This window comes from Dasypus novemcinctus, chromosome 3 (genome assembly GCF_030445035.2).
Source record: "Dasypus novemcinctus isolate mDasNov1 chromosome 3, mDasNov1.1.hap2, whole genome shotgun sequence".
NCBI classification, from domain to species: Eukaryota; Metazoa; Chordata; class Mammalia; order Cingulata; family Dasypodidae; genus Dasypus; species Dasypus novemcinctus.
The window spans coordinates 82746111-82771543 of NC_080675.1; the positions used below are offsets into that span (position 1 = coordinate 82746111).

The window sequence follows — 25433 nt, forward strand, 5'->3', positions numbered from 1 at the left end:
GGCAGGCAAAGGTTATAACAAACTCCCTTGCTCTATCCCTCACTCTCATCCAAGCAACCACTCCAGAATGTCCTGCTTTGGCCTCTCACCTTCACCTACCAACCCATTTTATTTAGACAGATGTGCAGTCAATGAATTCAGTCATTTTTTGGAGGGACTTACACTTCATGGTCTTCCAAAGCATATTTGGTACAGGTTACAAATGCCCTGTAATGTAATAAAAAATAGAACAGAACAGATAAAAACAGATCCTGTCTGATCTAAAGAGGGCAAGGACCACAAGGCTTACCATATTATACTCCCTAGTGTCAAAATTAGAAAGGAAAATTCTAAAGTGAACCAATTTTGCTTAAAAAAAAAAAAAAAAGCACACTTATCTTCAAGGAAGAACTTCTTGGGATTTTTGAGTAAACCGGGTTTGATGACAATTTGTCAAGTATATTGAGACACTATTGCAATGGATGATTCTCATACTACCAACACCACACTGTCCAATTGTTGTATATTCAAGAAAAACATACAAATCAATTTTTACATGAATAAAGAAAGAAAATGTAATTTTGCATAGGAAAAACTTACATTGGGGAAAAAATAACCCTATTCATTCCAAATCTATAATTATATGCTTTTTAAAAAATATAGTGAAAAAGAAATCTCAAAAAAACTCTTTAAATACCTAAAAATGTATATTATTTGAATCTTTCACTTCATATAAAATCAGTTTTCACTACAATTTATCTTAGTGGTCTGTTCTACAAAATTATTGTTATTACCTCTTTCTCTACTGTTCTGTAGTTGAAAACATCATGGAAAGCCCTAAGGCACAAAAGTCGGTCATGTGATGTGAGAAGCTGTGCTCTGCCAGGAAACCTTGCTTGTCTTTGGTTCCTATGGAAGGGCAAGCATTCTTGTTGAGTTGTGTTCCAGCACATAACTCACTGGAGGGCATCTGCCCTTTCTAAATTTCTTGGCAGGGAGGTAACAGGAACCCAGGATCCAGGACCTCGTAGAGTTCAACCACCGAGCTACATCCACAAAAAGCCAGTTAGCACTGTTTTTTTTTTCAGTTTGTTTGTTTTTATTTTAGGAGGTACTAGGGATCAAATCCAGGACCTCATTCATGGGAAGCAGGTGCTCAACCACTTGAGCTACCTCCACTCCCCATGCCCTTTCTAAATTTAAGAGCTCTTGACCCAGATACAAAGAAATAGGAGGATCATCAATTTTCATTTATCTATGATATTTATTGCTAGCAGCTAATGGCCATTAAAAAAAAAAAAGTCAATAGAAAGAGTGATTCTGAAAGAGGCAACGGGAATCATGAGATACCCAGGGAAAGAAGGGCTTTGAAGGCATGTGCAGATAGCACAGGGAAAACTTGACCATGTAGTTTGTTTTGCAGGCCAATTGAAATCTCCTGCATTTAGGGCTGTCCATGCTCATGGCTTCCTACATAAAAGTTATAAAGTGAATTAAGGTATTAAGTCCAGCTTCATAGATGAGCTTGAGATAGAACCCTTGAAAGCTTTGCCAGGCAATTTGTTTCTAACGAATGCTGTCTATCTTGGACTCTGTTCATGAGAAACAGATTTGATGTGTAATTTGGCTCAAAGAGTCAGTATGAAAAATTCCAGTATCACTACAAGAATTTCAAGTGGCTATTAAGCATTTGGGAGTCTGGCTTTCAAATAGCCCAGATAGCCTATACATGCATTTATTTCAACAATAAACTTCTAGATAAATATTAATTATCAAACTAGATTATAGCACAGGCCCAACTTTCATCTGCAGGCTAGTACAAATTCTACCACCCCCTGACTTTATAATTAGAGCTGTGGGATGTAGAAGAAAGGATGCTGGGCAGAGATCAGAAGGCTGGGATGGAACCTGGGTTCTGCCACTTTGCTGAGCTATATCCGCTCCCCATGACCTTTCTGAGAACTCAACTTCTCTGGCCCTCAGCTTTCCATTTGGAGAATTAAAAGAGTTGATCAGATGATCTCTCAGGTTTTACCCAGTTCTAACATTAAACACACACACACACAAACTATGCTGCTTCTCTAAATGTTCTTGAATGGAAACTCCTACCTTCCTATTGGTATCTGCATGCCTACAATAATAAATGATGTTTCTGAAAACAAAGGTCCTTTTCCCATAGAAAAGTCTCCAAAGGTTAAAAGTGTGTCACTGTCATCCTTAGGACCAACCAATTGTAAGTTTAATAATATGAATACTGTATATGAGAGTATCACTTCCTTTTTTTAAAAAAAGTTATCACAGATATCTTGTTTGTAACTCTCATAACTTCCTGATTAGGTATGGGTAGATACTATTATTCCAATTTTAATTAGAAAAACTAAATGAGAAATAGAAAATTTCAGCCCCATACACACCGATGTCTCCCTCACAAGCAACCAAGTCTGTGGAGGGACACTCAGCAATATGTATCAAAACATAAAATATGCATAGCCTTTGACCCAGCAATTCCAATTTTAAATGTTTGTGCAAAAGAGATTTTTAAACAAGTACTCAAAGAAGTATGCTCACATGCTGTTTTTAATAGTCTCTAGTTCATAATATGTGTCCACTGCTAGGAGATTAGGTAAATGAATTAAGACACATCAAGGCAATAGAATACTATGCATCATTAAAAATGACAGAGTAGAGCTGTAGTTAATAAAATGGAAATATGGCTACAACTTACCTTTGAGTTAAAGAAAAGTGGTAGGATAGGTGTAGGTTAAAACATCAATCAGCACTGTCCAATAGAACTTTCTGCAATCACAGAAACATTCTGTGTTATCCAATACAGCTGTCACTAACTACACTTAAAATGTGACCATGTGACAAAGGAACTGAATTATTTTACATTATTTTAATTAACTTGAAATAGCCACATGTGGCTAGTTATTTTATGAGTATGTGTTACTTTATAATCAGATAAAATATAAAATTACAATATTTTGTTTAAACCTCAACAACAGCAAAAGTCAATCAACTTGTGCCTAGGAGACCACAAGAAGATACAGAAAGAAATCAGTCAACCACAGGCTTGCCTAAGGAGCTACCTGTCCTAATGCATAGCATGGTTTCCATACCTGGGTATGATTGTGCTGATTTGGCCAGTTTCATCTACACCAGTTCACATACTAGTAAATAAATAGCTTTAGGCAAAAAAAAAAAAAAAAAAAGCTATATCTTTGTGCTAGCTCTGCAAAATAGCCCAGAAAGGAAGCAGAAAATGTAAGCTGGAGCATTAAAAGCAGGGCCAGATTTTTTTTTGAAAGGATGATAAATTATTTCACTCATTAAATGGATTGTGGTTATTAGGAAGTTCATGTTTTCTACCTACAAGTTTTGATTATATTAAAATGCACTCAAGCAACAAAACATCTTATTTTCTCATACATCAACCAGTATAAATTCTGGGCTTATAGACTTATGCTAATTTGACTATTAAACCTGCAGGAAGCAAGAGAGATGTTTGTTCATAAGTATTTCCAAACTTCAATCTAGTTGCAGATCTAAAGCAACATTCCCTGTCCCCCCAGTCAACTAATGTATTACACTACTGCTACCTACTGGATTATTAGGTAGAGGAAACATAATAATCATAACAATAAAACCACTTTTCTCATTTGTATTTTCTCATTGTTTTGCGATTTTAAAGTATGGTAAACATATTCATATCAAAGTATTTTTCCATATTTGGGGTTTAAAGTCTTCTTGACCAAATTCACCCCAAATTTAGAGTTCTCAACAATAAAATTAAAATTAATCCAGGTCCTCAAGTAATCGGATTCCCACCCCACCCCACCCACTCTCACATGTTCCTCATTTCAAGAGAAAAATAAGAAATCACAAGAAAGGATACTGAAGAAAGGAGCAAATTTTCACCTAAACTTTTTGATCCATCCAAATCTATATTGCTCTATTTTGTGAAAATGATTTTCTAAATGGTAACCTTAGAAACTACAATATCCTTAATTCTGAGAGAGACTCTCATATTTTTAGTACCATGCACTTGAAGTATGAGGTAGTGAAAATGTAGTAGAAAATTTTTTAGTATGACATAAAACCAAATTTGTTTTTATTTTATTTCATTCTGAATTAACTAAAAATTTCAAACAAAATATGTCCTGCCCCTTGCAGGTCTAGATAATTAAGGTTAAATTTTGCATTAATATCGCCAAAAGCAAATTTATAGAAGTCTATATTTGATTGGTAGGATATATAGTTGCTATGAGTCTAACACACACACACATAAAAACTTGCAAACACACACACTTGCTAGCCCATCCTGCCACCATTACAAAAGCAGCAACAGTGTTTGGACTGGGAATAATAATCATAATTTATAGCTAAGGAAATTAAGGCTTATAGAAATTACTGAATTGCTTGGCATCTAACATCAAGTAAGTAGCAGAGACAGGAATAGAATCAGGATCAGAACCAGGTCTGCTGTCTCCAAGTCATGGGTGCTTTCTACTCAGCTTCACTCCCAGGCACTATGCCAGCAGGCAGGGAAGTGGCAGAAAGCAGGGACCACAACTGACTGTCACTGACTTGGAGAACTTTTATTCCAGTGTTATAAGCACATGGAAGTGTGATAAATGATTGAGACTAATGACGCATTGAGCTTTCCTTGTTCTTAACATGTTTCTAAAACCTCTGAGGCACCTTGAACTAAATGAGCCACCATCAAGAAAAGGGGCTGATGCTTGCACTTATGAACCTTATTTCTGTACTAATGAAACTAAACCTAATTATAATTCATGCTCAAGAGTTACCTCCTGAAAACCTCCTTATAACTCAAATGTGGCTAAACTGCAAATAAACTCACTATCCCCTCCCCTGACATGGGACATGACTCCCAGGAATGAACCTCCCGAGCCTAGAGGGATTATTACTAAGCATTAATCAGTGATGTCTTTGGAAATAGACCTTGACCAAAAGGGGAAAGAATTAAATGAAACAGAATTTGTAAGGCTGAGAGATTTCAAAGTGAGTCAGGAGGTCATTCTGGAGGTTATGCTTATGCAGGTCTTGGGCAGATTTCACAAACTGCCACAGTAGACAAAGCCTCAAACAAAAGTGCTTCTGAGGGCTCTAGGGACATCTGGTCATCACAGGTAAGCCACACGACCTCATGAAATCAACAGCTCCTCAGCACGTCCTATTGGGAATAGATGAAAATCTCTTTCCCAAATATAACATAGCTATACTCATTTATAATTCCCCTAATCATGATCTTTCTATTCCTTTTATTTGAACCTATAATTTCCAATGTACCTAGTAAGTATAATGCTCAGAGATTTAAGTCTTCAGGTTGTTCATATGCTGGTTGAGCCCTGAAACCCAGCGGAGCTATAGCCAACTTCTACCCTTCAGTTCTTTGGACTTGCCCTGGACAACCAACAAAAACACAATGATGGAGCAGCTCCATCCCTCAAAACAAGGAGTATCTTCAACTGCAAGCAAAAGAATTCCTTTCCTTTGCCCCATAATATCTAAGTCCCTTCTCAGCCTGAAGTAGTCAGAGAGGACATCATCCCAAATCCCTCAAGATTGAGGAATAAACAAATATAAGGGGGAGCATAACCACAGATTTATTGTTAATGTAGTTATTATCTTGTGTCAACAGCCTAACTTGTAACAGTGATAAAAATTTTTTTTTAAAAAGGTGGCTGAAACATCCCCATGTACCCTATAAACTCTAGAAGATATCCACAGCTCAGTTTTGTGTTTTGTTTTTGTTTTTTTTTTAAGATTTACTTATTTATTTCTCTCCCCTTCCCCGCCGGTTGTCTGTTCTTTCTTTGTCCGTGGCACGGGAATCTGTTTCTTTTTGTTGCATCAGCTCTCCGTATGTGCAGCGCCATTCCTGGGCATTCGCGCTAGGCGGCTCTCCTTACGGGGTGCACTCCTTGCGCGTGGGGCTCCCCTATGCGGGGGACACCCCTGTGTGGCAGGCACTCCTTGCGCGCATCAGCACTGCATGTGGGCCAGCTCCACACGGGTCAAGAGGCCCGGGGTTTGAACCGCGGGCCTCCCATGTGGTAGAAGGACACCCTAACCACTGGGCCAAGTCTGCTTCCCCACAGCTCAGTTTTAAGAATACCTTTAACTGTTTTCGCAGTCAAGACCTAAGTGCTTAAAATTAAATTTCTTCTTTAATGCTTCAATTATATTAGCAGTCCTTAAACCACATAACTCTTGGTTAAAAAAACTGGCAGTTTATCAGCACACTCCTTCTGCAGTCTTTCCTTTTCATCACTGGCCGGAGCTCTCTCCTCCATTAAGAAACATTTTCTAAGAAAAGTCTCTGGTATTTATTCTTGATGTGAATGTAAGTTAATGTGTTACTTATCTGATGACATTTATTTTTAATGCTTTATCTCCAATTATAGAATAAAAGGCATTGTGGAGAGTAAAGGGAATGCAAGCATTAAAAGGCAGACTGGGGGGTTACTTTTTCAAGGTGAAAATCTTTCCTGAAATCCCACCATCTACCTGTGACTGGATTGCTCCCCCAAAACCCCTGACATGCATGGATGTGAAGAAACCTTGTGCAAACAAAAATTCAGATGACTATTTTCTACTAAACCTAAGACTGTGGAATTAAGTATGCATTTCCAATCCCTCTCTCTCTCTCTCAGAAACTTCTCATTTTGAAATCAGGAAAAGGTGAAAAGAAAATGCATCATGATATAGTATATTACAGGAGTTAACCTAGAGTCCTCCAAGATGGGTTTCAAAGGATCTCTTGAAATAGGAATGTAAAATATTTTGGGCATGAGTGTGCAATGCTTGAGAAGAGGGTTTATAGTTTTCATTACATTCTCAAAAAAAATTAATAATCTAAAAAAAGTTAACACAGGCTTTAGGATTAGAAATCCTGACTTTTATTCGTAACTCTACTATTTTCTAGTTGTGTGACCTTAGGCAAGTCAATTAACCTCTCTATGTCTCAGGTCCCTCCTCAGAGGGCCACTGTATTATTGTAATGATAAACTGAGATAATGCAAAATACTGAGGAAAACAAAGCACAAGTGCTAAGTAGCTGTTTAGCATTACTGCCAGCAGAATAAAGGATTTGAGGAACTTTAAGAGGAAGGAAGAGTCCTCACCCGGATACAGAAAGAGAAGATTGGAGATTAAGGCCACAAACTTGGCAGAATTTACAGTTTACTTAGGGTATGCCTGGTTATCGTTGCAAAATGTTAGGGCTGGAAGGAGCCCAGAAGAGCTTGTAGTCCCCTTCTTTTACAAATGAGGAAACTGAGGCCCGGCAAAGGGAGGCATTGCCACATCCTAAGGTTAGTGGCAGAGCTTGGACCACGGATCTTGGTTACAGTCTAGGCCACTGGGAACAAAGAGTAGCTGCCACTGAAGTATTGTTCAACTACAAACAAAACCACTCAGCTTCACCTGATTTATAGACACTTTTCCTCCCTTGCAAAAGGATCTCTGGTCCTATGCACCATTAATCAAGATGTCACTGCATTTCATTTCTAATTCTTCCACCTCTGACCTCCTTACTAAGAACAAGCAGTGTGCATGGGTAAATTTACAATGGTTTAAATATGTCAGCATACCTGATTCTTTTATGAAACAATGAGCAAGCTCATTTCCATACTAGCTCTAACTTGGACAGAGAGCAGATATAAACGAATATTAAGCTGCCAAGCATTCCAAGATGGAATTAGATTAAAAATTCTACTTCCTTTTAAATATGAATATGAGTATGATCTGATACAGATTTAGAAGAATTGAACTGATAAAGGCTTGCATTGGAGTTAGAGATTTAATTTGACCGAAACTTTGGATTATATTACCTAGATTGTATTGTTTTTTGAAGGAATTTAATTAAAGTTACTGATCTCATTCTTACTAACAAAAATGCCAAGATTGTTCTGAGTTAGTTCTAGCAAATTCTGTTTAATCCAAATGCTTTTGTGAACAATTATACTAATTTAAAAATGCTTATGAACACATTTTATTATTTTGCTAAAATGTCCTTGAGATATGTTTTCTCTAACATGCTCATGCTATTTAGAAAGAGCAGAAAGAAAATATTAAAATGAAAATATGAAGATTCAATTAATTAACTAGAAGATTGTTGGTAGTTTTATACTTTACTTATACAAAGCCTTAGACTTGTTTGAGAAGATTAGAAAACAAAATATAAAAAAGTGAGTAAGAATGCAAAGTAGCATTACCAGGAGTTAAACAGTGATGCATTTGGAAATAGACCTTGACCAAAAGGGAAAAGAATTAAATGAAGCAGAATTTGTATGGCTAAGAGATTTCAAAGTGAGTCAGGAGGTCCTTCTGGAGGTTACTCTTATGTAGGTCTTGGGCAGATTTCACAAACTGCCACAGTAGACAAAGCCTCAAACAAAAGTGCTCCTGAGGGCTCTAGGGACATCTGGTCATCACAGGTAAGCCACACGACCTCATGAAATCAACAGCTCCTCAGCACGTCCTATCTGGGAATAGATGAAAATCTATTTCCCAAATATAACATAGCTATACTCATTTATAATTCTCCTAATCATGATTTTTCTATTCCTTTTATTTGAACCTATAATTTCCAATGTACCTAGTAAGTATAATGCTCAGAGATTTAAGTCTTCAGGTTGTTCATATGCTGGTTGAGCCCTGAAACCCAGCAGAGCTGCAGCCAACTCCTGCACTTCAGATCTTCGGACTTGCTGTGGACAGCCAACAAAAACACAATGATGGAGCAGTTCCGTCCCCAAAGCAAGGTGTATCTTCAACTGCAAACAAAAGAATTCCTTTCCTCTGTTCCATAATATCTAAGTCCCCTCTCAGCCTGAAGCAGTCAGAGGGGACATCATCCCAAATCCCTCAAACTGAGGAATGCACAAAATTAAGGGGGAAGTATAACTACGGACCAAAGCATATTTATTGTTATTGTAGTTATGTATTGTAACTTGTAACATTGATATAAAAAAATAAAATTTAATTAACTAAAAAGAAAAAAAAAAGAATGAAATGCAACAAATGCAAGGAGCAGAACAGTACGTAAAAATGTCATTATTTGTATAAAAGGGGGAAAACAATATCTACCCATTTCTGTATCTGCATAGAATATCGCCATAAGATAAACAAGAAATTGTTAATGCTGGTTGTCTCCTTTGAGAAGAAAGGAGGCTGGGGCAAAGGATGGGAGGAGATTTTTTGCTTACTCAAACTTCTCAAATATTGAAGTATGTGAATGCTGATCTATTCAAAACATTCAAATGAAAACTTTCACACCTGCAACAATAACAAAAGAATGCACTGTAGTAAATGCTGGTGCTAAACTATGGATCAAGAGAGGAGGCACTATTAGAGCACTGTGTCCTCACTGTACTAGGCCTTGGATCATTGCTGTTAAGTTAGACATGGGTCAGAATAGTTGAGAGTGTAGACTCTGTGCTGTGATGCCTAGCTGGGGCCATGCTATAAGCTAAGGAAAACTTCATCATTTTCTTCAATAATTTCAGTCAGGAAGATTTTTGGGGGAGGGAAAGCCATCATTGGCTAATCAGCCCACAATATCAATAAAAGACCCCAAATAAACAAAAGCATTTAAATTTGAGGGAGGAATAAAATATACCATATTTTGTTTTTAAAATGAAAGCAGAGACCATAAAATTCTATTAAGTAAACACATAGTCTTCATAAAGTCTTTTGCTTTAAGCTACAATAAATTTGTTCTGGAAAACCTGCAACACATTTATGAATTGTATTTTAAAAGACATATTGAATTTTAGGATAACCACATCAAACTGTTATGAAAAATTTATTCTTACTTGTGATCCCATGGAAGACAAAAAACAGAATTACTTGTAGGTCTACAGTAAAAACTAAACCAAACAATTTTTTAAAACTAAAAAATAAACATCAAAACAGATGTCTGTTAGGTATGAGAAGAAAACGCACCATTTTTTTCTAATATAATATATTTTTACATATATAAAACCTAATTTATTGAAAGTTTTAAAAGAAATATTAAATTTAATATAGATATTTCAAGTTTATAACTAATTAAGAAGAGATACATATAAATTGTTAGAGGCAGAAAAGAGAAAAATGAAAAGGAAAGTATGCAGTCATATGCACACAAAATAATGTCAGCTACTGCATTCATCTATGCAATGTTTGGATTCATGTTTATCTAGTTCATTACTCATCACAGAAGACTATAATCCAACAGATACATAAACCCAAAAGAGAACTATCATAGTTAACACAATTATACAGAGCCTAGCAAATCATCATGTCTTTGTGGGTGTTTAATAAATAGTTTTTACTATGATAATGAGGTATCTGTGTATCCACATATACTAATCTTGCCTGTACAAAATGTGGTACAGAATAGCTCAAATAAAGAAATTTAAACAGCTTTTTTTCTGCTGTAACCATTCTTTAAAAACATCAGGCTTTTATTTCAAACATGATTTACCACTAAATGTTCATTGGTGTACTATTTTTGAAATTGCAAGCATGGGACTTATGAGGTGAAGATTTCCCCCCAAGTCATAACCAGAAAATGCAAAAAGTGTCTAGAATGTCCTGTCCTAGGTCAAACAAAATGAAAATATGCACACTCTCAGATTTCCAGAGTAGGTGTGACAAGTAATTCTCCCTAAGGAAGATCTATCAATTGTTCAGGAGTCTAAATATATGGATTTGTTTTCCAACAACAAAAATAATCAAAGGAAATGCGTTTTAGGCTGTTTCTTTTGTCCTGATTTCAAAGTTATACAAATATCTCAGCAGAGATACATGATTACGGAACAGAAAACAAACAAAATTCCTCCTAACAGTTACAGACGAGTATTAAGAACACGAACTGGGGAAGCAGATGTGGCTCAAGCGACCAGGCTCCCATCTACCATATGGGAGGCCCAGGGTTTGATTTCTGGGGACTCCTGGTGAAGGTAAGCTCGCCTGCGTGGACAGCTGGCCCAAGAGGAGAGCTGGCCTGAGTGGCATGCTGGCCCACACAAGAGTGCTGGCCCAGACAGCAAGCTGGCCCGAGCAGAGAGCTGGCACAGCAAGATGACATAACAAAAAGAGACACAGAGGAGAGACAATAAGAGACACACAGCAGACCAGGGAGCTATAAGGTGGTGCAAGAGATTGAGTACCTCTCTCCCACTCTGGAAGGTCCCAGGATTGGTTCCTGGGGCCACCTAAAGAGAAGACAAGCAGACACAGAAGAAAGCACAGCAAATGGACACAGAGAGCAGATAACAAGGGGGAGAGGGAGAGAAATAAATTAATAAACATATCTTAAAAAAAAAAACCTCAAATTGACCATGCTGCGGCAGACACCAACCACAGGAAAATATGGGCAGAACCCACAGAAGGCCTGACAAGCTGGTTTCACCAATTAGGGAACACTGTAGCTTTGATCTGGAGAATATGTAATAATTTGTCCATGTATAAAAGTTTGGGGTATAGGATGAGGTAATTTCCCAGGCAAAGGGAAGCTGTATTCCAAGGCATGGATTTCTGAATGGGCCTGGCTTGTGTTGGAGGTACAGGAAGGGTTATGCCAGGAGAAGAAATGATATCGGCTGGCAGTGTTCAGAGTGTGAAGGAACTTAGAGGTTCCAGAAGGGCAGCTGAAAACTAAGGGAGGTTTTTAAGCAGGACAAGTAACATCAGATTATACATTCATAAACATGCAGTTAATATATTCTTCCAACCATTTTTACTCCTATTTAAGTCATATGTCCAGCATGGGGCACAGACACATCCTTAAAAGAGATAGAACCCTATGCAGTGTTATTTGAAGGACTCAGAAGCTGTCCTTCTCATCTTGTCACTAATGCCTGACTCCCAGTATTAGAGAGATGAATTCCTTTTGTCAGTACAATAGTATTAATTCTCTTTGCAGAGGCAAAACTTTGCACTACAGCCATTATTAACACTGTAGTTTGAATTACTTTATAATGTCTTTTGATAGAAATCAGATTTGGGGGAAGAGGGAATAATGCAAGAGCCACTGAAGACCTTCTTTACAATTTGCCTAAGGCCAGTTCCTATCCTTGTGAACTAATTCCTCTTCAGACCTTACACCCATACCCCTCTTCATTGGGAGAGAAGCACATCGCTTTCCACATTGCGTTTCACATACTGCTTTTCCATTTAATGATGCATTTTGCCAATCTGCCTTATTTAAATCATGAAGAAAATTGGTGCATTAAACTATCACAGAACCCTAGAAGCAGCTTATAACAAAAAAGCCCACTAATCACAGCCACCCTGCTAAAGTGAACAGAATAAAGATTTTTGTTCTGTTCCTTTTTTATTCTATTCACATTTATACAAAAAAAAAAACAACAACAGCTATTAGCCCCAATATCAAGTAACAACAGCCAGATCAGTGCAGTTTGAGCCTGATGAAGACAAACTAAGCCACAGAGAAGCAGTCACCTCTGACTCCCCGGCTCACCCTATGGGTTTCCAGACTGATTTCTGCTTCCCGCTTCCTCCACTCAAGCTGTCACTTACTGAACAGCCACACCACTATTGCCTCTCTCCCCTTTCCAGACCACCCTGCACACACGCAAAAACTCATCCTGAGACACAGGTTTTTATTAAGTTATTCCTGTGTTTGAAGATGTCTTTATGACTACTGGATCAAGCCCAAACTCCTCTGAGGCATTCGAGGCATTTACACTCCTTCAAAATGAGTCTCCACCAAGCTGAATAATAATAGTCCTCTTTCATTCATTGGCTGCAGACAGGAATGAGGCCCTCCTGTCTTTACTTTTGAAACCACCCTTTGCTCAAGCTGTCTCCCATGCCTACACAAGGTACATACGTACAACAGGCCAGGCAGGTTGTACACCACACAATCTCAAAAGGTGCCATTCACATGCAATCTGCACAATTATAGGTGGGCAGTCCTGTGTCTGGACTTCTCTGAAAGATAATTTCTAGTTCAGAGTTGTTGCTAGAATTAAATAAGAAAGGAACATCTGCTTTATCTGGATTGGGTATTTTGTTTGTATTTTTTAAATGTAAGACAATAAAACGAGATAGTAATTTAAAGTCTATAGTGCAGTGTCTGGAGTGTCCCTTCTCTTTGTTCTGACTTTACGAGGTCACTTGAAAAACTGACATTCAAAAGAATCATGTAGGGAAACGGACTTGGCCCAGTGGTTAGGGCGTCCGTCTACCACATGGAGGTCCGTGGTTCAAACCCCGGGCCTCCTTGACCCGTGTGGAGCTGGCCATGCACAGTGCTGATGCGCGCAAGGAGTGCCCTGCACGCAGAGGTGCCCCCCGCGTAGGGGAGCCCCACGCCCAAGGAGTGCGCCCCGCAAGGAGAGCCGTCCAGCGCGAAATAAAGTGCAGCCTGCCCAGGAATGGCACCGCCCACACTTCCCGTGCCGCTGATGACAACAGAAGCGGACAAAGAAACAAGACGCAGCAAATAGACACAGAGAAGAGACAGCCGGGAGGGGGGGGGATTAAATAAATAAATAAATCTTAAAAAAAAAACAAAACAAAAGAATCATGTAGGAGTCTTTGCTCCTAAATAAATGATTTTAAATGTCTGGCTGTCTTGTTAGGAGAAAAGGGAGAATTCATGTAATAAGCAAGATATACCCAAAAGCCTTAGGCTCAAAACATCTCCTTCCAGTAGTTCTTAGCCTTGGCTGTGCATTGGAATCACCTGAGGAGCCTTTAAAAGTATTAATACCTGAGTCCAACCCCCTGATTCTGATGTAGCTTGTCTGAGACATACTTGGGCAATGGGTTTTTGCCCTGGAGAGTTTACTGTGCAGTTAAGGAAGGGAACCCATGCCACACCTGGAAATTCATCCATGTATTCACGTTTCATATTAAGGATGTTCATCTATGCTCCACCCACCTCCATGTTAGAATACTAGTAATACACATCTTAATTAGATCATGGTTCCCTCTTTTGAGATGTAAAATTTTGACAAGAGAGGAGAGTAGACAAGGTAAAAGCAAATAATGAAGAGAAGGAAATAAAGAAACAAGTTCTCTCTCTTTTGCTTATTCAAACTAGCTATGGTGCTTCTACACAAAGAGATCATACAACGTCATTTACATCCCCACTTTAAACGTCTCACATTCCTAATTTTTATAAATTAAATTATACCTATGTTGGATTTCTTCATTAAAAAAAGAAAGGGAGGAAGAAAAGAAAAACAATGAACCCCCCTCCTGACATACATTCATCTTAACTCTCTAGTCTAAAACAACACTATTGCACTTTATAGCCACTCAACTTCCTTAAAACTAGAGATGGATGTGGGATCATTGAACTAAAATAGGAACTAAAATAGGAAGAATATTGACTCCCAGGCCGATCATTTACAACATTTTTGAGGCCCAATTTCTTCATCTCCAACAGGAGGTTGTTGTAAGGATTAAGTAAGAAATTATAAGTAAAACTCCTGGAATATATATAAGGCATTTGATGAATGACATTGAACTGAAAAATGTCTGGGGCAATGAAAGATTTAACTAACTCATATCCTACCACTTTTGGGTTGCCCCTACAAACATCTGACCATCTGAGACAACAACAACAAAAAAAGATGCCTATTGTTCCTTTTTATAACTTAGGCTGATATTAAAAACCATTTTTAAGTAATGAACCCCAGTTAACACTTCTCCAACCAAAATAATGCCAGTTTCTTCAGACTTTTCTCATTGGTCATATCTTCAAAACCTTTTATGATAGTTATTACTTTTTTTCTAAACCCTGCCCTATTTTCTTACTTCCTTTCAAATTGTGAAGTTTGTGGGGCACTTCATTTCAATGCTATTATTACAAATTAAAAATTACACAGCTGGTAGGCTTTTTGGGCCACCTTGACAACTAATGCCCCCCATTTCCAGCTAGAAATACATTAGTACTTGTGGCTAAGGTTCACGCATGCCCAAAGATTCCATAATAATATGTCTCAGAAACCACTAAATTTAATTTTTCCATGTCACCCTTCCCATGTTTTAACAAAATTGTTCACATGTAATATGAAACAGCTGCTAGGCCTGAGACTTTTAGATCACCTCCCAAAATCATGCCTAAAATATATTAATTAATCATCAGCCTGTGTACAGTACTTATTTAGCACTTGACCTGTTCCATGCACTGGCTGTATGCGTGTGAGAGAGGGTAATTTATTCAATAATTATTGAGATAGATTTTTCCACATAATTGGATCTCTAGTATCTAAAATTAGCCTTTGAAACATCATACACCATTTCATCTTAACTATTTTTCCTCCGTCAATGATAACAAATGTTCTGACAAAATCTAGGCACCGTTTCTCATTCTCATGGTCCAGTATGTCATGGCTGGCCCCCTCTTTGGGCCTGCTCACCACCATCCTCTTTATCCTTTTAGTTGTACCATGTATCTTCAAAATCCTAATTAAGTTGATTTCTTATAGCATCAATGCCTTATTAGTCATGTGGGGATTTCGTCCAGTTCCAACCACAGTGTGGGGCCCATCTTTTCAACCTCAATTGAATAGCCAGAGACATTTACTCCCTGTCAGGCAGGGACTATTGTCCTGACCAACAGGAAGTAACTACATAAGAATGACCACTCCCCTTAGCAACCCCTTAGGAATAAGGGCGTGAACTCTCTGAGGGGAGAGTTGAGGCAGGTTAGTACAGGGAAATGAGGAAAAGAAGAGCCACAACATGGCCAACAGACAACATGGCTGTGAAACCTTGCTGAGACCTTGACCTTGAGATCCCAGTTGGTTCTCTTTCCAGGCTCAGAGGAGGCCCCAGATATTTCAAAAAGGCCTCACCATTGGTCCCCACCATTGGTGGGGACCCAATAACAGCTGGGGCCCCTCCCCTTAGCATTAGCAAAGGGAAGAATAATTAATTGCTTAAAAGGTGACCACACAAGCCAAAACCCACACTTTCTGCCTAGAGGAGCCCATACCAAATCTTGGTGCATATTTCCCTCTTTCTCTCCCATCTTTCAGCAAGTTCTGTTCTTTTCCCATTTCCCAATAAATTCTTCTTACTGACCTAACTAAAAAAAGAAAGAAAAGAAAAATCTAGGCACTAACAAAAGGAAAAACTGCCCATCATTAAGTACCACATTCCCTACATGCTTATCAACTATTAATAGTATCTACCTCCCTGAGAGAGATTCAAGTCACAAATTGGAACTGGGCAAATAAAAAATTTTAACATCCTCAAACTTACCAGTAGAGAAATCAGATCCATCTCTTCCAGTTTCCTAGGATTTGGGTATGCTTCTGGGGTTACCAATTTAATGGGTATTTCATGTACATTCTGATTCCAAAGAAGAACAATGGTGTGGCACAAATTAGCAGCAGATTATACTTACTTATATAATATATTCCAAAATTAAAGTATATATCAAAGGTATTGAGAAAAATTAAAACATAGTGTTCTAAGCAGTAACTATCAAACAGTTCTGACCTTGGGTCAGAGAAAGACATAAATGTGACATCAAGACCAAGCATATGGGAAGTGGATTTGACCCAACAGATAAGGCGTCCACCTACCACATGGGAGGTTCAAGGTTCAAACCCAGGGCCTCCTTACGCGTGTGGTGAACTGGCCCACACGCAGTGCTGATGCACGAAACGAGTGCCCTGTCACGCAGGGATATCCCCTGCATAGGGGAGCCCCATGCTCAAGGAGTGAACCCCATGAGGAGAGTCACCCAGTGTGAAAAATGTGCAGCCTGCCCAGGGTGGCACAGCACACACAGAGAGCTGATGTAGCAAGATGACGCAACAAGAAGAGACAGAGATTCCCGGTGCTGCTGACAAGAATACAAGTGGACACAGAAAAACACACGACAAATGAACACAGCAGACAACTGGGGGCGGGAAGGAGAGAGAAATAAAAAAATACAAAATAAAAATAAAAAGACCAAGCATATGTAATAAATTCACAAAATATATGTAACTAACACCAAGTTTCACAAAATAGTACTTATCCTTTCTCCATGTGATTCCAGTCTATTTCAGTGTTTTAGCTCTTTAATTCATTAAATTGATTTCACAGACCACTAATAGGTTGAGATCTACTTCTTGAAAACATAATATAAAGGAAATATATTACAAATATATTACAAAATATAAAGGAAAATATTAGCTGTTCCCACAAAAACCAATATATTTTGCCTTCAGTCTTAAACTGGTACTTATTTAATTTAAGATGTGTTAGAAATTACTCAAAAATGGCATAATTTGAATGTATCAGGCTTTGACACATGGCTGGTTAACATTAAGAACAGAATCTAACATGTCCCCTACTATTAATGTCAGAAGTTAGTACTACTAAAGCTCTTTTCTCAAGAATTTCTGGGGAAGTAGATTTGGCTCAACTGATAGAGTGTCCACCTACCATATGGAAGGTCCAGCGTTCAAACCCAGGGCCTCCTGACCTGTGCAGTGAGCTGGCCCATGCGCAGTGCTGATGTTTAAGGAGTCCTGTGCCATGCAGGGGTGTCCCCCATGTAGGGGAGCCTCACATGCAAGGAGTGCACATGCAAGGAGAGCTGCCCTGCGTGATAAAAGAGCAGCCTGCCCAGGAGTGGCATTGCACACACAGAGAGCTGACACAGCAAGATAATACAACAAAAAGAGACACAGATACAAGAACGAAGCAGACACAGAAGAATACACAGCAAATCGAATGGACACAGAGAACAGAAAACGGCGGGGGGGGGGGAGGGAGGGGTGGGGTGCAGGGGAAAAGGGGAGAGAAATAAATTAAAAAATAAACCTTTAAAAATAGAAAAAAAGAATTTTTGAGACTCCCAGGGCATACTATAGGTGTACCCAGAATCAACCCTGGCTGTTGTTCCCTGACTCAGCCAGCTGATCCTGAACTCTGCACTACCACCTCTGGCAGAGCTCAACTAATTATGCTCCAAGCAGTAGGGAAAGAGAACATTCTTTCCCTTATACCTGCTGAATGAGGGAAGAGGAGAGCCCCAGCACCTAAGTCTTTGGAGACAGGATCTCCAAGTCACACCCACAGCCCCTTTCCCTCATGGAGTATCCACGCTGCCAGGGTGGCTGCTCAGGATGGGTTCCAGGGCTGGGATCACACTGTACCATAAACTCACTCCACACACTCCCCTCCCACTAGAGCCAACTCCTTGCCCCATAGTGATGATGATTCCTCTCCCAGGAGTCACATCATCTGAGACTTGCCGTCCATTAGGTGCTGATCCCCAGCTGTGGAGAGGATTCAAGCCTTTCTCCCTAGAAGCCCTCTAGACCCCATGTGAGTCACTGGGTATCTGGATTAACTCTAGATGTCAGGTGCATCTCAATCTCAGCACAGCCCAGTCAGAACATCATGGAAACAGAGTCACTGTTAAATGATCTAACTTTGAGTATCAAGTCAAAATTGAAGATAGAGGCACAGATCTCATGTGGCAGTGGTTTTAAGTAAAAGAATTTACCTAAAGGGATTATTTAGGGAGCTGATTATTAAGTCACTTCAAAACTTCTGTTTGTCATCCAGCCACATCGTTTATCTATGCTACTTAATCTAAGCCTTGCCTCTTTTCTACAGTCATGTTTCCAGGACTACAAATAAAATTCTCCCTGAGAAACCTTTTAATCAGGAAGCAGAGATGCCTACTCTGCCTGTTTAGAACCCAAATACATTCACCCAAACCAGAGGTCTCAGTTAAAGTCAAAACTTTATAAGGTCCTCAGCATTTTCTTATACAACACAGCTTCTGAATCTAAAGGGGTGGTGGAGGGGAGTGAGGAGAACAAGTAAAGGAGTTTCTAAAAATGGTTCAGCTGCCTTCTCATACCTATTAAAGAATATCTGGAAGCTAAGAAGCAAAATATGTGGATTGCATTTGCAATTTAAAATATAATGGAAAAAAAGTACTTAGTACATATTTCATTGTTTCAGCCTTTTAATCTTAAGATTAGATATGTTTATACTCACTCTCAAGAACAATCACTCCCATGGGAATTACATAATAATGTTTTATAATTAAAACTAGGGGGTATAGTAAAACTTTACCTAAGAACTTGGAAATAAGGGAAATAAGAGAGGTCTCTGATAAACTTTAAGATCAACACAATGAACTTAAAGATAAGAAAAGTCACCTTTAAAGAAAAGAGTAGCTCCTGGCCTAGAAGACCCGAGAGTAAACTTACTGACCAAAATCATTACCAAAGAATGGGTTGAACAGAAATGGGATATGAGTAGAGGATAGGCACAGAGGCCTATAGAAAGAAGAATAGACTATGCTGGGCAGAGATTCCTCAGGCAATATCTCCACAACTTATAAATCATTCACCAGGCTCTTTCTAATGGGAAAACTATGTCCCAAATATACTTGGGCCTTGATGCATCTAATACCTTTGTTTTAATTCAATTCTGTCTACAAGGAGAGAAAGTGCTGACCATACAGACTTGGATTCATATTTCCAACCATAGATGTGAACTGAGCCTCCAAGTGCAGCATCCTGTTAACAGGTATACATTTAAGGTCCTTGGGGGTAACACAGACAAATAAACAAAAAAGACAATTTCAGTTAGTAATAAGAAACATAAAAAAAGAAGAAGAAGAAGAAGAAAAGCTGGCTAATGGAATAGATCCTGGCTAGGAGAGGGAAGGGGTAGGGTGTTTTAAGAAAAACCAGGAAAGGCTTCTTTGAGAAAGTGCCATTTAATATAAGACCAGAGGCCAACTCTACCCTGAGCATTTTCCAAAAGCAGCTGGGTCCAGGGTCTGTTGATACAGCCTGAGAAGGTGAAGCCAGCTCTCCTGTAGGCTTTGGGGCACACTGTCTCCAACTGCCCATCATTTCTTCTTGCAGTGATGACTGCATCTTACAAGCCATTTAAGGGTTAAGATCCAAGAATCAGGCCTCTGGTTTTAGGTCATTTAGGATGAACTAGTTTAGGTAAAAGAATTCTCCTTAGTGCCTACAAACTGACTAGAAATTTACATTGAAGAGTAAACTGAATAGCTCTAAACCTGTCTTGCTTTGCTGGTCATTGACCTGAGTGTTTTTCCTTCAAGGAACCTGAAATAGGGGTGGCTATGGCAGGGCAAGATTCATGGCATTTTGTGATCTCTAGGCCCCAAACTCTATTAATAGCACCTTTTACTAGTACCCCACCCCATTATTTCCAATAGTCAGGTTTTAAAAAATGTTCTAAAACATTTAAAATATGTTTGCACTTTTGATGCACTGTTATAAAAGCATCTTTGTTCTGCAGGATGCATTGCCTATCTAACAGGAGAACATTTGCCCTTTCCCACCAGGCAGCATCAACGTCAACAGACGATAACAATCACATGCACACACAGACACTATCAAAGCTTGGTTTGATGTTTCCCCTAGGAGAGTTTTTTTATTATTAAATACTTCCGTAATATTGTAAAAAATAGTTTTATTCTTCCTAACTTCCTTCTATGACATTGCATAAAACCGTCCCCTTCTTTCCCCATGTCTCCACATTATCCCTAAAGGCCAGTTTTGTTCCAGCTAATCAGTACATGAAGTAAAACCAGAAAAGAATTAATTCTGCCTACGTTTATCTATGAGGTTTCAAACCTGTCACTCTGTTTTTCTTCCTGGACATTTCTTCATCGGGAATTACAGAACTCAGGCTCCAGGTGCCAGAGCCTTTTACGGACATCTGTCCTGAATGTACACTCAGCCCCGAGACCAGCCTTACCTTTAGCTGCACTAGATGCACGTCCACGTGCTTGCTGTCCGAGTCCTGCTGGACGGAATAGGTTAGGTCCCTGACCCTCTCCGAGGTCATCCGGAGCCAGGTCTCAATTTCAGGTAAGTGGAGGACAATCTTCCAGTCGGCCCCGGTGTGCAGAGGAGGTGGTTTTTCATACTGCTGGTCAGAATCCATGTCCTTTATCTCCTCTTCTCCTACACCCTGCTCCACAGTGGGCGTCAGGTTGATGGCCATGGGGGAAGCATCAGTAGCCATGGGGTCCAGGTCCTGTGACCTCAGGGGGGACAGTGTCACACTCATGGTTAACATGGAGAACTCTAAACCTTACTTCTTTCCAAAACAGCTGAAAAACAAATGGAAAGAAGAAACAAGAGTCAGACAAGATTGCCAAATAAAGAAATGGTACTTCACAGAAGAAACAGGATTTCTAAATTAAGCCACATTTCTAAATTAAGAAACTATAGCTCATAGCAAAAACAGAAAGAGGTGTTTTGACTTTCTACATGGTAGCCCCAAGACTCAGCATATAAAAGGAACACAAAAACATAGTGGTATTGCCAACCCCCAACATTCATTAATGACGTTTCTTAGTAAAAAATTCTGACTTTTATCTGTGCACATTCCTGTCCAGAATTAAAACCTACATTCCCTATCTTCTTTGCCGCTAGCTGTGGCCATGTAGCTAAGTTCTGGCCAATAAGATATAAATGTTATTGCTGTATAGAACTTCTGGGAGAGCTGCTAAAAGGAAGCTGACTCAATTTAGGAGGGCCTCCTTTCTGCCCTTCAGCTTTCCCTCCTCCTTCCAGCGTGCAGTGTGGACTTGCCGGCAGGAGCTCCAGCTGCCATCTCAAGGCCAGGAGATGCTTCTGAATATGTCAGGTGGAGGATGGTGCAGCAGGGAGGCAGGGTCCCTGGTGATAACGAGGAGCCATTGTACCAGTCCTGGACTGCTGCTCCTGGACTTTATGTGAGAGAGAAAAAAATAAACTACCTATTTAAAGCTATGTTTATCTTGGGCTTTTCTATAACAAGCGTCCAAACATTGTTTTAACAGTTATAACCAGTATCTTCAATACATGGAATCGCTAGAGAGGGAAACCATTCTAATTACTGGAAATGTGCTGAAATTCAGAGATGATATTCCTTTCTATGATTTATTAGATAAATAAAGATCATATTGTAATTCCTAGTCTTTAGTGAAAAGTGTAAATCATGGATCATATAGAATATATCTAATTAACTCTCAACCTAAATTACATTAATACCATTATATTGATTTTTTTAGAATCTTCTGGAGTTTCAAGAGCAATCGATTCCTATTAAATAAATAGCAGTAAAATGTTAATCAAATCTGTTAAACTAACATAATTATAAGTCATAGTAAAACAAGTTTCCTTTTTATGATAAAGTTGATAAGTTTACTAATGATCTAGCTATTTAATTTCTCTCTCTTCTGGAACTAGTTATTATGGGTCTAGTATAAAATTACAATTTCAGGGCCTTGCACTTTAAAATAAACATTTTAAATAGACATAATTTTCAGTTTCAGGAGCAGCTTCTTTTGTTCAAAACAATGGATTTTTTTTCTTTTATAGTTTCTTTGCTGGTTCTACACATTCAGGGTATAGCTTTACTTCCCCAAAGATGAAAAGTGGTTGACCAAAAGATCAAAATTAAAGTAAACTGTCAGAGGTAGCCTATATTTCTTTAGATTCTGAATAATGAAAGGAAACAGGAAAATTACCTTTCTTAGTAACAAAAAGAAAATCACTTTTACCTAGAAAAATAGGAAAAAAATCAAGCAAACTCCCAATTTGATGAGGATCATGTACCTTTCCAAATAGGTATGGTCATAGGGACCAAAAAGGCTTGTGGAATTGACAAAAAAAACTTAAGAATAAATTACTCCTCTGGCATCTCATTCCAGAGACATTTTGCTGCAGCCTGCTCCCCATCCCCAATTTTTTAAACATTAAATGTTCAAATTACATGTTGCAAGCTTTACAGATGAAAATTTGAAAGCAACGTTATTTCAAAACGCAAATGATTACATCATAAAATAGGTTTATCACTTTGGTGCCTGTCTCAGAGAATAGCTTTAGGCTTCAACAGCTTCCTCTGTCTGATTGCAAGAGGGAAAAATCCATGCCTCACATTTTTAACCAGCCTTGCACACATTTAAAAAAATAATGATAGTAATAGGCATGGCTATTTTTATAAATAGATGATATCAAAATTTCACCAGAAGGATAAAACTCCAGTATGAATATACTACCCTAGCACTTCTTCATAAACCATACCCTGATTTAGGCAGGCTCTGATTCTGATTTCCCAAAACTCTTTTAAATTATTAATTAGTTCACTGCCCTACGGGGAATCAGTTTAGAGTCATAATCCCAGAAAAGAAATCTGATACATAAAGCTAATAAAGGTTTCTAGTCAAGGTCATAGAACTGGTAATAAATGAAGATATTAGTGTCACAGTGGTTTCCTCTTCCAAGAAACCAGACTCAGTCCAAATCAGAAAATGAAATGCCAGGGCAGAGTACAATGAACCATTCCAGCCAAACCCACATACATCTACTAACCCCCAGACTCTTACCGAAGACCCCTGTGCAATTAAAAACTGATTCTGGGCCACTGTTTTTCCTAAGAGTCCTGAATCAAGGCAGGGGCATACATCTGGAACATACATCCTACTGTAAACTAAGAACATACCAAAGAATTAGCTCAATGAAATTTATGTCTCAACTTACAACATTTCCATATATCCCATAAGGTTGTGCACCTAGACGGCACAGGGCAGTTTTACATGATTTGAAACAAGATGCTACACACTTCTGGGCCTCAGTTTCCTTATCTTAAAAAATAGCAAAACTGAACTAGTAAGATCCTATCTAGTCCTAAGAATCTGTGATTACATAGGATTATTTATCCAGAGACTTCAGAGCTATCAAAAGCTTCTTGTCTATACTGAGAGCTACAGAGATACTAAACGATGGCCCTCCATTTTACCAAAGCAAAGGAAAAACCTCAACAGATTTGTCCTACTCAATGGAAAAAAAAAATTACTGTGAAAATCCATTTTGTAAATCATTATTTATAAATTATGTAGTGCTAATTCTTCCCAAAGGGACTAATATGGGAATTTCTCTTCTCTGGGAGTTTGCAACTTAAGACTGACAACACAGATGTGGTTATGTACATAAAGGACAAACAGAATAAAATAAAAACATTAAACAAAAAATGTACCTGGAGAAGAAGGGGTATACATCACACATGAATAAAGGGTAAGGGAAACTTGTATTTAAGTTGCCAAATCAAAGTTTTCCTGCATCTATAAAATAAAATTTCAACTTGGATGCTATCTTTCCATATTTAACAGATCAGACTATAAACAAGAGAATTTCTATAAAACATAAAAGTAAAGCAACGTAGCACTTTATTCATCTTTCACCTCAATTTCTTTCTATTGACTTTCTCCCACCTTTGCTACTGGGAAAGGAATGTTGGATGTGTCATAACAGCCTTGCAAACCTGAGAAATGGCATGAAATTGATTCATTACTCACATTCATACAAAGTAATTACTATAAACATTGAATTTTCTGTTTTAGCAGTTCACATTTAAATGTAGCATTCATGGCTGACCAAACTTTATTTCTGATTTCACAAAATCACATCTGATTTCAAAGATAAATTTACAATTACCTGAAAAATTCAAATTATGAAGACCTAGAATACTATCTTTGTATATACTTTTCCTGTCCTTATGACTATTCAAGTTTGCTTCTCCCATCAAATTTATCATTTCATTTGATGCAAAGAAATAGTAACAAATTCAGCACAAGTCTAGAAATTATTTAAAATACTATCAGTTTTCTAGTCCTCGTTCACAATTCATCTTACCATAAGATTCCTTTCCAGTCACAGAGAAATTTTTTTTTAGTCAATAGACAACAACTTTTGACGATGCAAACCAAGGCATGTATGTTCAAGTGCACACTGGGACCAACCAATTACAACTCTGGCCTTAGGGCAAGTTAGGGGAGCAAGCAACCTTTGGAAGGCAATGACCTCTCTATCACCCCATTATCAACCACTTGAGTCTAAGCTTGTCTTTCCAGCATTAGAGATAATACCACCTTTATCCCAGCTGCTGTTAAAAATAACATCCATCAAATCCTTTCCTTTCCACAAATCCAAGGAAGATGCAAATTTTAAAGTGCAAAAGCTGAAAGCAGGAAGGAATTTAAAGCACTTTTAATTTTTTTAATTTGATGGAGGGACTTTCCTATCACACTTTATTCTATAGAAGCGGAAGAGAATTTACCATGGATTGCTTAATAAGGACTATGTCTGCTATCTCCCCGGCAGTCCAAAATATTGAGTTGAAACCAATGCTAGCAGAGTGTATTCAATGTGAATAAACAGGCACATTTAATCAGGAGCGCGCTCTTTGGCCAAACCAGAAGGCAAAAAATCCAGCTACACAGACATCAAAGCTGCCCGTCCTGTTCTCTCTTAAATAAAAGAACAATAATACAGCCAGGCATCTGCCCACTGTACTCACTGTAAATGTTTTTGTCCCTAATGGCCCTCCGGGATTAAGTGTTTGACTCCTCCTTCTCTTCCCCCTCCGGTTCTCTTCTTGTGGCAAAACAAGATAAAGTCCTATGT

The 25433-nt window shown here is 38.5% G+C and overlaps 1 protein-coding gene across 10 annotated transcripts in view; it reads right to left on the minus strand.

Moving 5' to 3' along the window:
• Positions 1-25433, minus strand: part of AKAP6 (A-kinase anchoring protein 6) — a 635729-nt gene that overhangs the window by 366387 nt on the left and 243909 nt on the right. For all 10 annotated transcript variants that reach the window (XM_058293576.1, XM_058293584.1, XM_058293582.1 and 7 more), the window contains one exon: positions 20737-21094. In XM_058293576.1, the coding sequence (XP_058149559.1) occupies positions 20737-21060 (324 nt within the window). In that variant the 5' untranslated portion in view covers positions 21061-21094. The remainder of the gene's footprint in view (positions 1-20736; positions 21095-25433) is intronic.